The 13,400-nt window shown below is 39.8% G+C and overlaps 1 protein-coding gene across 13 annotated transcripts in view; it reads left to right on the forward strand.

The window, feature by feature from the left end:
- The window catches only part of GTDC1 (glycosyltransferase like domain containing 1), a 169,793-nt gene extending 157,566 nt beyond the window's left edge, over window positions 1-12,227 (forward strand). For 3 of the 13 annotated variants that reach the window (XM_038143575.1, XM_038143576.1, XM_038143573.1), the window contains 3 exons: window positions 3,227-3,297; window positions 4,009-4,100; window positions 4,671-4,778. In XM_038143575.1, coding sequence (XP_037999503.1) covers window positions 3,227-3,297; window positions 4,009-4,100; window positions 4,671-4,763 — 256 coding nt within the window. In that variant the 3' untranslated portion in view covers window positions 4,764-4,778. The other 10 variants (XM_038143584.1, XM_038143580.1, XM_038143578.1 and 7 more) reach the window with 8 other exon arrangements.
- The last annotated feature ends 1,173 nt before the right edge of the window (window positions 12,228-13,400 follow it).

Here is a 13,400-nt window from a genome sequence, read left to right on the forward strand (position 1 = left end):
TACTCGGTTTTATGCTGCCTCATTTACTTAGTGTTTTGCAATCCTTAATGTGCACAGCTGGCAGCTGAATGCAGGTTTGATACTAACAGTTTAGACATCTTTAGATGTAGCAGATGGAAAATTTTACACAAATAAAGTAGGAGAAAGTGTGCAATTAGGTTTTTATCTGCAGTTACATGATGCATCCTGTGCTTTCGTTTAGAACGTCACCTTGGTGGGTGGTCATCATCTTCCCTTGCACCAAAGCTGTACCTTCTTGACACCACACTTGATGTTGGATTCCTGCCCAAGCACCAAACTTCTGTTATTGTTGAGTGTGAAGGAAATCAGAAATGCAGCAATCAGCAAAAGACAAAGGCAGACCAGCAGTGTGATTCCAGCAGCCCAGTACATTATGGTTGCATTCCATGCGAGTTAAGTCACGATGGTAAAAGCCCTGGCAGGATTTTTTTTTTTTTCAATAGTTTATTCATGATGTTCATTATTATGAGCTGTAAAGACTATGAGAATTTCATTTTTTAAATGTCTTATGGAATGTATCACTTTCTTAGATCTTGTAGACATGCTGTGGAAACCATAACATAAAATATGAGTTACTTACAATAACTAATTTTAATCCCATCTGCTAAGTATGACAACATTAGCATTTCCACTTAATTAAAAACACCCTTAAAGCAGCAATGTTTTAATCACTCCATTTTATTTACTCTCCTCCGGTGTCACTTATAATTGTAACTTTTTATTTTTTAATAATGAGGGATTTTTTTTTCTCTGTGCATCACACAAAAAAGTGCTGTCGATAATTAGCAGTCTTCTGTTATTACTAGACTCAGGTGTCACAACTGTGTCTCATCCTCATTACAGTAAAAAATTTCACCTATCAGATTCATTATTGCTAGATAATGCGACTGAGAGCCTTAGCAGGCCCTCCAGAAAAGTAATTCAGCCAAGCAAAATTATCAGCTAATTATATTTAGAATCAAAAGCCCAACAACTATTTGCAGATAAATTGTATGAATTGAAGTGAATAGACCTGAATATTAAGATTCATAGATTTAGCAGATGATTTGTTAATTGGAATAAAAAGACCATTTACTAGCCATTTTAACAATAGATCAATCGTAACTCTTATTTATTATTTAACTAGTAGCGCTTAAGGATTGAAATGAAGAGTAATTGTATTATTGTTATGATATGATACTTTTCTGGGAGAGGACAGAAATGCGTGGAAATTAAAGGATTCCTTGTGCATCCTCACACCAAAGTCTGTGTCAGTGTGAGCTCTGCCCAGTTTGATTTGATCTTTAGGTCTTGACAAATGGAAGGTGTAAGGTTTGTAGTAAAACTTACTACTCATAGTAAGGACTGGTCAGAAAAATACTCCCAAACTTTGGTGCAGAAAGGAGTATGCAAATAAGATCATTTGCAAATTAAAGAATTCCAAATTTTTAACTTTCATCCAGCAAACCACGGAGGCATTAAATTCTGATTTTACTAATTCATGATCCTGGTAGAGGTTTTTTGAAAGGGGAAATTTCATACTCAAACGATGACTCAGATCCCATCTTGGCCTGCAGTTTTGTTTTAGGGAGCTGTTCTTTTTTTTTTTTTCCATGCAGACGATATGATTAAAAAGCAAATATTTTAACATAACTTAGTGATCTGAGCTATTACTGAAATGTCCACAGTTTCACTCTTTTTTTTTTCCTCCTAGATTAAAGAAAACTTTAAAAATCTATTTGCTTTGACATATGACACAATATTTAAGAACTGAAATCATCAATTAAATCACACATCAGAAACATTTCCCTTTGGTAAAAAATATAGTGCTAGACGATGTACACTTTGAAATTGTTGTTAATGTTTAAAATGCAATCTGAAGTGCATATGTTATTTTAAAAAAAAACCATAAATTACAAATTTTAAAAGTTTATGAAAAAAAAACAGCAGTCATTTCATAGCAAAAGCATTTGCAGAGAAATGTGTCTTTGGGGTTTGTGGATATGCACAGTTTTCTAGCATGAAAGCTGAATATGTTATTCTTTATTTTCTTTTTTTTTCCTGTTTAAAATTGAGTAGATCTAAAGGAAACAGAGTCCTTTCAGGGTACCTGTAATAAAGTACCAAAACCTGACATTTGCATGAAGGTAGCAAAAGCCTTTGGGTTGTCACTGAAAATAGAAAAGGTGAACGTTGACAAGATTTCAGATTTTATTTTTTTTTTAAATTCTGGGGAATGAGAGAAACTGAAGTTAAAAATAAAGTCCTCGTATGGTCAACATGTTGGAGGAAATTCAAAGCCTCTCATAAAATAAACATATTTTAAGAAGTGTTTTGAATTTCACTGTGTAATTTCTGGCCAACAGAAATTACGGTTGTATCTTTGGAGGGACGTTGTGTCAGATCAGTGGTCATTACGTGAAAAAAATAAACTGCAACCTGCATGCCTTTAACCCATTCAGCTGTTGAAACCTGAACTCCAAGGGGGACAGCTCTGCTACTGGAAAACTTTGCGCCACGGCGGTGCAATTCTAAAATATTTGGGTTTGATGTTACGGGAGATATGTGAAATGTTTCTTGGGGAAAAAAAAAAAAAGCAAGTACAAAGCTTCGCGCGCTTTCGCAAAGGGATTTCATCAGCGGTTATTAAAAAATATAACAGTTTATGTCCCGAAAAATAAAGGAAATTATCCAAAGCCTGTGAATAAGATGAAATATCCCAGCCTGGAGAATGCTGCAAGTTGTTCCTGGGTTATATTTAGCTGTAACCTTTGGAGTCTGGAAGTCTGAGGGGAATATCTGCTGTGCCAGGTGAGGGTGGTGTGTGTATCTGCCACACACCCTGGTGTAGCCAATGTGCCCCTTGTTTTCCAGCAGCATTATTAAGCAAAGCCGTCCATACTTCACCATGTTGTTACATGTGTCTGTCTGCTGATTATAAAATGTGTTAAACAGTATTTAAAAAACAAAAAAATGCAGAGCTGCGCTTTGATTTATTCAGCGAACAAAACATATGCTCGCTGTTCTGTTCTATGTAATTCATATGATCAATAAAATTTTCTTTAAAAAGAGCAACTTTGGCATTTAGAAGGATTATGCTGCTGAAGAAAAAAAAAAAAAATGTTTCCCTCTTGCTGCATGCAGGCAACCTCAAGGCTCTTGCACGGAAATAATTTTTTTGGCTGACTAATGTCTATTTTTGTGTGTTTGTGATTCTAATCCTCAGGATCGAGGCTGTGCATTGTGGCTGTTACCCGCTGTGTCCCAAAGCCTTGGTGTACCCAGAGATATTCCCAGGTAGCTGCTTTGTTGCCTGTTCCTTCTGCTGAAACGTAATAACGTGATTCCTGCTAAAACCCAAAGTTTGGGAATAAACTTGAGTGAAAGCAATTGTTTATTTGGCAAGCCAACATGTTAGTGTTAAGGCAAATTTTATGTGTTTTAATACATTAGACGAAGTTTATATTTGCCATCTGTTCTTTTAAGATAACAAAAAAGCAAGTTTTGAAATAGCATTCTTCATTGTTAGCATACACATCCCATAATGATAGATTTTTGTTAAAAGGTCACTGATGCTGCAATGGTTTGCAGATTTTTTTTTTTGATACACAGAAGAGGGGGAAAAAAAAAAAGCCAGGCCTGAAAATCACACCAAATTATTTAAACAATTTAATACTTAATAGTATGCAACTGCAGTACAGGATACACACTAATGTAGTACCAGTTCTTCGAAAAATCTCATCACTAAATGTATCACATATGCATTGTGTTACATTAGAATAATGTATTTTAATCACCCAAAGGAGATGTCTAAACAGCACAACTACACAGTCTTATTTAGCATTAAACATCCTTGTGAGCTGAGGTAACCTTATAAAATCATGCTTAAATAATGTAAAACACGAGGCGGCACAGAGCAATATGCATTTTTAATTAGTAAAGTGACTAATATCGAGTGTGTGCTTTGAGGTTTTTGTTTCATTAAAAATGTATCTGTTTTTCCTGCAGCTGAATATCTGTATTCTACACCTGAACAGCTTTTTAAAAGGCTTCAGAATTTCTGCAAGAGACCAGATATTGTAAGGAGACATCTCTATAAGGTAGTTGTTTGGAATAGTTTTAGATGATATAATGCCATATTGAAGTACAAAGGGGAAAAAAAAAAACCCTTAAAAAAAACAACATTTAATTAACATACTAATGTTTAAAGGAAACATGCTAGGGAGGGATATTAGTCGTTACACTAACAAGGATTAATTAAACTAGATGCCAGTTGTATTAACCTAGGTCTTATGAAATACGTGCACTTAATGCATGCTACACGTTTTTTTTAATTTACTGTTTTCTAAAATGACTGTCCTTTACATTTGGACCCAAGAGGCTTATAAAAATGAACCTGGATTAATGCAACTCATTAGTTTAAAAGGAAAATAAAAGAAAGACCCTACAATTATACTAATGAGGATAAGCCTACCTTCCTATCCTAATTTAATCTTCAAAAAATGCAGGTGACAGGTATCAGGTAAGATTTCTTTGGCTTCTGGAATGATTTGAGTGATTTTCATAATTACAGTTATTTTAATTCTTTGCTTTATAAGGTGTGTTGAGCATTAAAGTTTATTGGGAGCATGATTTACTGGTATTTATTTATCATGTCCCCTTTTTTGCAGTTATTTCTGCAGAGAAAGTCCAGGTTCAGTGGCAAGCTCTCCATTCAGGTTTTGCTCAAGTGTTCAATGCTAGGCCGACTTTCATGGTTTTAAGTGGTGTATTTACACTGATGGCAGTTGTGCTTTTCTTTTTTTTTTTTTTTTAATTTGAATGTAGATGAAGCACTAAATTTTACATTATTCCAGTGAAGAGCCATTACTACACGACGCTGCTTGCAGAAGAATAACTGCAGTTTTTTGCACACTGCTTCACACATTTACAGCGGTTTTTGACTTTTACTGTCCTGGCTCTGCCATGGGCTGTTTGGATACACATCACCCCTGCACAACAGAGGTGTTTCAGCTCGTGAAAACCCCTGAATTCAGCTGAAAGTCCTTAAAGGCTTGGGGGTGCATGGAAATACTCCTCGTGTTAACCCGTGCGACACAAATGCGGTTCTTGGAGCGTTCCCTCCTCCGTCCAGCCTCACTATTAATGAGCAGGTCGAGTAATCTCTCCCTTAATTTGGAGTCTCATGCTGCCAACAGAGCCAACCTCATGCCTCCACCTCCCTCTCTCCCTCTGGGGACCAGAAATTGTTGGGTCTTGCTGTGTCTCATCTGCCTCTCTCCCCCTTTCTGCACACACGTAGCAAGAGCAGCGAGGGCTTAGCCCACGCCTTGACTTTTTTTGTGACCTAAAAATAGGCATTTACATAATGATACATCAAAGATGATGTTGTTTCTGCAGGAAACAGTTAAACCTCAAGAAAAAAAAAAAGAAAAAAAAAGGAGAGAACCAAAAATGCAATTTAACACCCAATTTCAAGCTCATTATCTTTCATTGTCTATTAACTTGGCAATGGTTCAGAAGGTAGCTCATAATAGTTTAAAATGCTGACTGAACACTTCCAGTGTTCAGCATTACTTCTTGAGTCAATAGTATCGTAGAGTTAGGCATGGGGGCTTCAAAGGGAAAGCAGTCCTTAAATGTTTACCTTGGCATTTCCCAATGCTTCAAGCTCAGCTAATGGTTGCATTCACATGGATCTTCTCCCACATGGATCCCAGCTCCTGAACACAGAGCCAAGGCATGCAAAACATACTGATATAAAATAGTACAGGTTGAAAATGTGTGCACAAGCCCTGTAGGCAAAATGCTGATTTGCTTGAAGGATATTTTATCTTTTTTTAAGAATTCCTTGGGATGATTAGTAGGCAGAAGCTGAAGTTATTTATCCTACCCCTCGTGCATGAGGTTTGCAGATCTTCTGAGTGTCAGAGCTTAACCTCTGCAACAGGTAGCAATGGAGCTGAGTGAGGGATTGTTTTAAAATGAGGAAAGCAGAGCCTAATCCAGCACCTGTGAGCACCAGAGGAAATATCCCCGTTGTCTTTAATAAGCTTTGGATCAGCTCAGAGAATGCTGTTAGAGTTGTCCTTTTGTGCCTACACCCACGTACACCTAGTCTTCCTTCACTGTGGACCATCCACAAAACCTCCTGGGAAATGCTAGCTCAGAGCTGTGCTGTTAAGGTCATTACAGCTGGAGTGAGGCTGCTTTGTAAGGAAGCTGAACAGAGTGAAATCCTGAAGGCTACGCAGCACTTGCAGGGTATTTTCACTTTTTTTTTCAAATCACTATAATATTATCCCTGCTTTAGTGAGCTAGAAAACACATCCCAGCACAAGAGTCAATGTAAACCAGCTCCTTGTCTTTCAGAAATCATCCTGCCATACTCTCTCCATTGAGTTCATCAAGTATCTGTGACATTTTGGAAGTAGAAGTGCTTTAAAAGCAAATAGTGCTTTTCTCTGCTGGTTGGGGATTCTGCTCCACAAGTTGGGAAGTAATCACCTTGGCTTATCCTTTTACATGTTGTTGGGATTTTATTACTCAGGATATCTATAATAATTATACAGTGGCTAATTAAACAGGCAGTTTATTCCTTCAGATGTCCTCAATGCTTGTGCTAACAAAATTAGTGGCAGAAATTAGATAAATGGCAGCAGGGCAGTGGGCTTAGGGGCTGGACATAGGGAACATCCCTGTGAAAATGCACAGACCAAGGCATTAAACTGTAGCAGCTTAACTCCACAGAGCAGATTCATGCTGGCAGGCTTTTAAAGGTGTCCATAATGTAAGCACCTATGAAAACCTTTCCAGATGATGTATTGCTCACCCTGAGCATTCACATAGCACTCAAGGCTGGCTCATCTTCATTTCAGCCTTGCCTTCTGCCAGTTATTAGCAGAAGACTGAGATGAGAGGGAAGCAAATCTCATTTGTTATCAATTATTTGTTCTGTTCCAGTTTCATGGAATCAAACTCTAGTTCTGGGTGGTTTTGATTGCCAAGGTAAGCAGAGGAATGAAGCAAGTAACAACAACTGGGTATTGATTGGGGCACACCACAGGACCTGTTAGTGCCCTATCTAGTAGATTTAAAGTTAAAATAAATAAAATAAAATAGGGCAAAGCATTTGTTTCTGCATTTTTTTCTTAAAGTTTACCTTTTAGTTTCCTCACTCAAGTTTCTTAATTTAAAACAGCATGTATAAAGAGTATACAGTGGAAAGGGGCAAGAAGAGTTGCCAAAAGCCAGGCATGGAAGGAGCTGACAACTTTAAATAATCTCTCCCAGCCCTCCCAGCTGAATGAGTGCTGGTTGACATGCTGTCAGCTTCAGTTCCTACAGAAAAATCCTACTCTCACTCATGCTTGTTTAATGGAGAAAAGAATTTGGCCCACTTTCTGACATTCATCTTCTCATTTCCATCACACTACAGAAGCTCACCTGCCTATGAAAAGACACATGGCGTGATTTTTTTTCTTTCTGACACCACTGTAGAAGGAAGTCTTCTGAATTCAAAGGGATTAAACTGCTGTAAAATCAAATTAAGATCCCAGCTAGACCATAGACATCTGAATTGTTTCCAGTCTCAGGATTTGGCTGTGTAGGGCAGTTCTAACAAAACTTTTTTTTTTTTTTCCTTTTCTCTCTGATTTGAGATAAAGCAGTATCTTGGGTATTTCAGGGAAATGTGTAGAAGGGGAAAACTCCTGGTCCAGCTTTCATATTTAGGCAAAGCTAGGGAAGCAGCAGGAGGCATTCTCAGTGCAATACACAGGGCATTGGGCATGTGACGATGCAGGGGAGCCTGATGCCAGGTGTCCCATCAGCCCCTCAGTCCTGTTGTTCACCGTTCCTGTACAGGCCATGTGAGAGCCAGGGATGGTGCCTCTGCCTTTATCTTTACCCAGTTCCCAGGAAAACTCCATTGGAAATTCATTTGTCTGTGAGCAGCCTGTTCTAGTGGAAGGTGTCCTTGCCCATGGCAGGGGCCTGGAACGAGATGGTCTTCAAGGGCCTTTCCAACCCAAACCATTCCATGATTCTATGATTTGTTTATGATGGTGTTTAAATAATTTCCTTAATTAGCTCAGGTTTTCCCCACCTTCAGTTGTGTGGAGTGTCTTCTTGTTCTGGTGTTGGTCGCCTTGAAGCAGGAGCTCCCCATCCATCTTTATTGTACCATTCATTATTTTATAAACATTTGTCAAACATTTACAGTATCCCAGTCTTTTCAGTTTCTCCTTGTGAATGTTATTTCATGTTTATACTCTAATCTCTCATCATTCAAGCCATTCTGATGCTTGAGAGCTGGTTTTGTGCTGGTGTGATCATTGCTTTAGAGAATTCTGGGCCGTGCCATCAGTTTATGTGATGTGTAGTACTCTGATAATTCCCAACCTGTTCCTTATGGAGCCAATCCTACTGTTTACTTTTTAATGGTGAATGTATATTGAGCAGATGTTTGCTTACAGTGTTCTCCAGATCTTTTGTCCCGGGCTGATAAAGTTAATTCAGAGCTTTATAGAGTATGCAAATAGTGCAAGTATTTCCAACCATCCTGCTGGCTTTCTGTTCACTAGCAGAGCACGTTTGCAGAGTTAAAAAAGAAGGAATTGTATTGAATTTCTGCTTTTACCTGGCTAGCATTAGGTGCAGGTCAGAAGGAGGTTAGAAACACAAATGAGAAACTTGTATTTGCCTCTTGAGCTGCTCAGTTTCCCGTCAATGTGATTTAAAATGGTTTGAGAGGTGGTTTAGAGCTGCTTCTCAGAGTCTTAGCGAGAAGGTTACAGGAGCTCTGGAGTGCACAGCTCTGTGTCCATGCTCTCCCATCTCTGTTCCAGTGCTTAGGCATGTGATCCTAAGGAAAATATGTCAAGCATAAGGATTTTTTATAGGAAAGAAAACTTTGATTACTTATTTGGAGCACAGACTAGTTAAGGAAGGTGCCTCTGGAGGTTACCAGCCCAGCCTCTGTTCAAAGCAGGGCCAAAGTAGGATCTGACTTCAAACTTGGGTTAAATTGCTCAGGATCACATCCAGGTTTGACTCAAATCTTGACACTTTCCATTCCCTGTGTGGGGCTGATACAGTGAAACCCTGTCTGGCGTAGGAGTTTGCACAGGTGAGAAGGTGTGCTGGGCTATGGGACAGAATTTAGGCATTTTGGGTGAACCTTAGGTGTTCAAGAAACTGTGATAGAGGGAGATCAGCCTGGCTAACGTGGATCCTCACTGTGGAAGGAATGAGATGGCAGGAAGGGAGTTGGAGTTGCCTAATTTTGGGCTCCAGCCATAGAGAAATGGATATATGTGCAGATATATGTCTGTGTAGGTGGCCTGCACCTGATCTTCTCTCTGGGCTTGTCTTGCTCTTGGCTCTCTGAGGTGAAATATCTAGGAGACTCCAGCTCTCTGAAAATCACAGAATCATGGAAATATTTAGGTTGGGAAAGACCCTTAAGATCATTGAATCCAACTATTGGTCCAACATTTCCATGGTCACCATGGCCCCAGATATTGGTCTGTAGCTCACAGCAGTTGGCTGCACTGGCAGAGTAGGACTAAAGCAGTTATGGGGGCAACTTTCAGCATAAACACCATGACTTGGAACTTTTCATTCTGACAGTATTAGATAGCTTCCAGGGGAGTTTTAGAGAGCAAATGAAAACTGGCAGATGAGCCACAGCCACTTCAAAACAGTAGATGGAGAAATGGGTCAAAGGAAATAGGAAGAAAAGTTGCAAAAAGTATTAAAACCTTTTTTTTTTTGTTTCCAGTACAGTTTATTCAAATTACCTTGGGGAAAAAAGCAGGAAACTGTTTTCCCACTGTTACAGTCACTCAGTGTATTCTGAGCCATTCTATGCAAGGTACTGCATAGATTTGCATTGAAAATTTGATGCTTTTTGTTTAAAGAGAGCAAGAATGAGGTGACTTTTAAAAGGCCAGTATAAGAAATTGCAGAACAGACCAGTTTGGTCAGAGAAATACTGTTACTCTGCTGAGGTGTTTTAAATAGCTCTGCCTTGGGCCTCACAGTGTGCCCAATGCATGTAAAGCAATGGTGGGGTTTGATGCTGGTCTCCAAAAGTGCTTGGAAATTGAAAACTCAAAAATAATTGCTGCAAACTGTTTTCCACCTTGATTCTTCCCCCTTACTCACTTGCAGAGTGAAGGAGCTGGATCACAGAGTAGATCTGACCCAATATAAATTGGCTCTGTAAATTATTCCAGTCTTGCCTGCCAAATCTCAGGTTTTGTGTGGAAAATTAATCTCTAAATCTTAATTTTGTTAAGGCAATTTTTAAAAAAGTGCAAAAAATCTGCACTAAATCAATACTGTGTGCTTGAACTTGAGCTGTCTTTAAAGAGCCAGTCTGAATGGATGAAGACTCCTTATTAAATTCTAAAGGTTAACTCTGAAGTCTGATGATGTCAGAGTAGATATTAAGTGCTTCAGTTCTGATCTTAGGACACTAGAAACAAGTTGATTATTTAATGAAAAATACTGTTCTGCTACTGACATTATGCTGTTTGCTCTTTATGGGAAGATGCAGCTTTATGTGAAAACTTTGCTTCTTTTGACCTCCACATATTTAGGAACATGTTGATGGAAAGACAGTGATGGAATTTTATTCCTTGAAAAAAATGAATGTCTAGATCTTTGCATAGTTATCACTCCTCAAAAAAAAAACAAAAGAGATTTTTCTCAAGTAAAGCCCAGAGTGATGATGGTCTAGCAGAGCTAGGCTCTGCTCCTGCTGGCTCGTGGTTCTGCCATGTCTGAGGGTGAGAGGGGCACATTGGTCCCTGAGGGTGTTCAGTCCTTGATGTGTCCACTGAGACCACCAGAAAAGCAGAGGGAGCGAATAACCTGGGCCTCATGACCAGCTTACCTGTCTTAAAAAAACAAACAAACCTGAATTCACCTCATTTTTAAATAACACCATGTAAGTGTTCTCTGACCAAGTAGCTTCCACCCCTCCTGAAATGCTTCCTGCATTTTGTGTCCCAGCCTCTAACAGGGTTCCGTGTGCTTCTCTCTTGTGCTTCCTCGCAGGGCGAGACGGCCGGGTTTTCTTGGGCAGCGCTCGGCAGTAAATTCAGGTCTCTGCTCGCAGCAGAACCGAGGGAAGATTTGTGACAGATGGGGCTAAGTCACAAACTTGCAGCCTCAGGCAGAATTGTGGAAGTTTCCAGAGTGTGCCCATATTTACCTGATCAGAGAGAAAAGAAAATCTGCAGAGGAAGCCGAGCCTGGCTGCTTGTCATAGCTGACACAGAGCCATCTGCCACAAACCTGTGGCGGCTTCAGATCTCCAATCCCTGCCACCACCCCAGCTCAAATTAAATACAGATTCTTAGAGACGTTATGATGGTTACACATGTCCTCGGCATCACATGCAGGAGACTGTTCAAAAAAAATATGTGGCCTGTTGTGTAACCGCACTCATGTATCCCATATGTGGTGCCACATTGAATTTCCGGTTGAATCTGTTTTTATCCTTTGTACTGGATGACATGGTGCCTGAATTCTTTCTTTTCGCCGACACGATGGCAGCCAAGCTGCAGCTTCAAACGCTCACACTTGGCTGAGTTTCTACCTAGGTTGCCAGGTTATCATTGGAGCCTTATTGTGTCCTCAAAGGGCCACAGGGCCTGAAAGGAGGATCCGAATGCTGCCGGACTAATTGGGCAGCCATCTCCGGGTTGTTGGGAGGCAAAGGGCTGCTTGAGCACTTCTCTCTCTTTTTCTCTTCCTTTTTTTTATTGCAAATTAATGACTCTCTGGCAAAGGGGTTTTTAAGTGAAGGTATTAATAAGGGGTCTGGCAGGTAATCCCATGATTCGGTGGAGTTACATTTGCATTTAATTAATCTTAAAGAAAGCTGAAAGATAAACAGCTGTAATTCAAACTAGCATGGGAAATATGCTACGTGGTGCCATCTATCCGATAAAATGAAAGCCGAGACACTTGTTTTATTTCTCTCAAGGATGGAGAACAAACAGATAACAATCAAAATACTTCCAATAAAAACCAGTAGTTTAAATGTAATGGCAGTTCATCAAGAATCTTTGCATCCAGTTGCAAATACAGTCTTTTAAAGATAAATCACTTATGATTCCAGCAGTCAAGCCGCAATATTTGTTGATGTAAAATGTTTTGAAGATGTAGATTGTACAATAAATTTTTAATAAAGTGCCCACTGCAATTTTTAATTAGCATATCTCATTCATGTATAAGTGTGTACATCTATCTGTATGTTTATCACCATGCATATCCTTGTGTCAGAGTCAATGAATGCAATTGTGTCTTTATCTGATGAAGTAGAATTTGGTTTGCAAGCGATAATAAAACCTTATGGCAATTCCAAGATTTTCATCTCTGCTCTGGGAAGAAGCAGGAAGAGGACTCTGGGTAAGGTGTAATGACATGAAGCCTGGTAAGACTTGTCTTTGCAGACAGGTGTGGTCTCAGCTTCCCTTGGATCAGGCAGAGCAGCTCCTCTCCCTGAAAGGGATAAAAGGTACAGGCTGATCCCCCTCCCCACGAGTGTCTTTGTGACTTTTGATACCATCAAGAAGCTGAAATGTCATTTTTGACATTCTTGTTAAAATGACCCCATAAAGCAATCAGAAACAGCCCAGGCAGACCCTATGGAAAGTGTTTGGTTGTTCTTCTAGCACTGCAGAGTTGTAATTTTGCAGTTACCATCTCTCTGTATGCAGGTTCCTCCTCCTTTCTGCTCAGCCAAAGCCCAGCTTGGCTTCAGGCACAGCTTGTGGTTGGGTGCACATGGTCTTCCCAAGAGCATAGGTCTGGTGGTCATCCTTGGAAGAGCCAAGGAACAGAACTGCCTTGCCCTCCTATCACAGTGTATCACAGATGTTCACCAATGTCATCACACCTTGCACCAACAAATTGGAATATTTTTTGGCTTTACTGCTGGGGAAACTGAGGCATGGTGCAGTTGTAGCAAACTGCTTCAAGTATCACCGTGAGTCATTCTCCAAACCAATAAAGGGGAGAGAGGAGATGCTGTAATGCTGCACTCAGGCTTGTGGTGAGCAGACTCAAAACATCAAAGCTGTGTGGTTTGCACTCAAAGGCTCCTGCTGTCCTCAGGGCACACCCTCATCAGCCCCACAGCCAGAGGAGGTCTCACCCAGCTCCTCGGTGAGGTGCAGCTCTGCCCTGCTGAACTTACTGACAGTGATTCTTCAGCCATGCCCAGCTCTGTTTGCTGAGCAAGGCTTCGCCTTGGTGGAAAATTTTTCCCTTCTTATGAACCCTTGCAAGTAACGTTTTATAATAGAAACTCTGTGAGGAGTTTAATTGCAGGGTAATAAATAGCAATGCTGTGTTATCTCCTGATATTTCTTTACATTCTT

This window comes from Motacilla alba, chromosome 7 (assembly GCF_015832195.1).
Source record: "Motacilla alba alba isolate MOTALB_02 chromosome 7, Motacilla_alba_V1.0_pri, whole genome shotgun sequence".
NCBI lineage: Eukaryota > Metazoa > Chordata > Aves > Passeriformes > Motacillidae > Motacilla > Motacilla alba.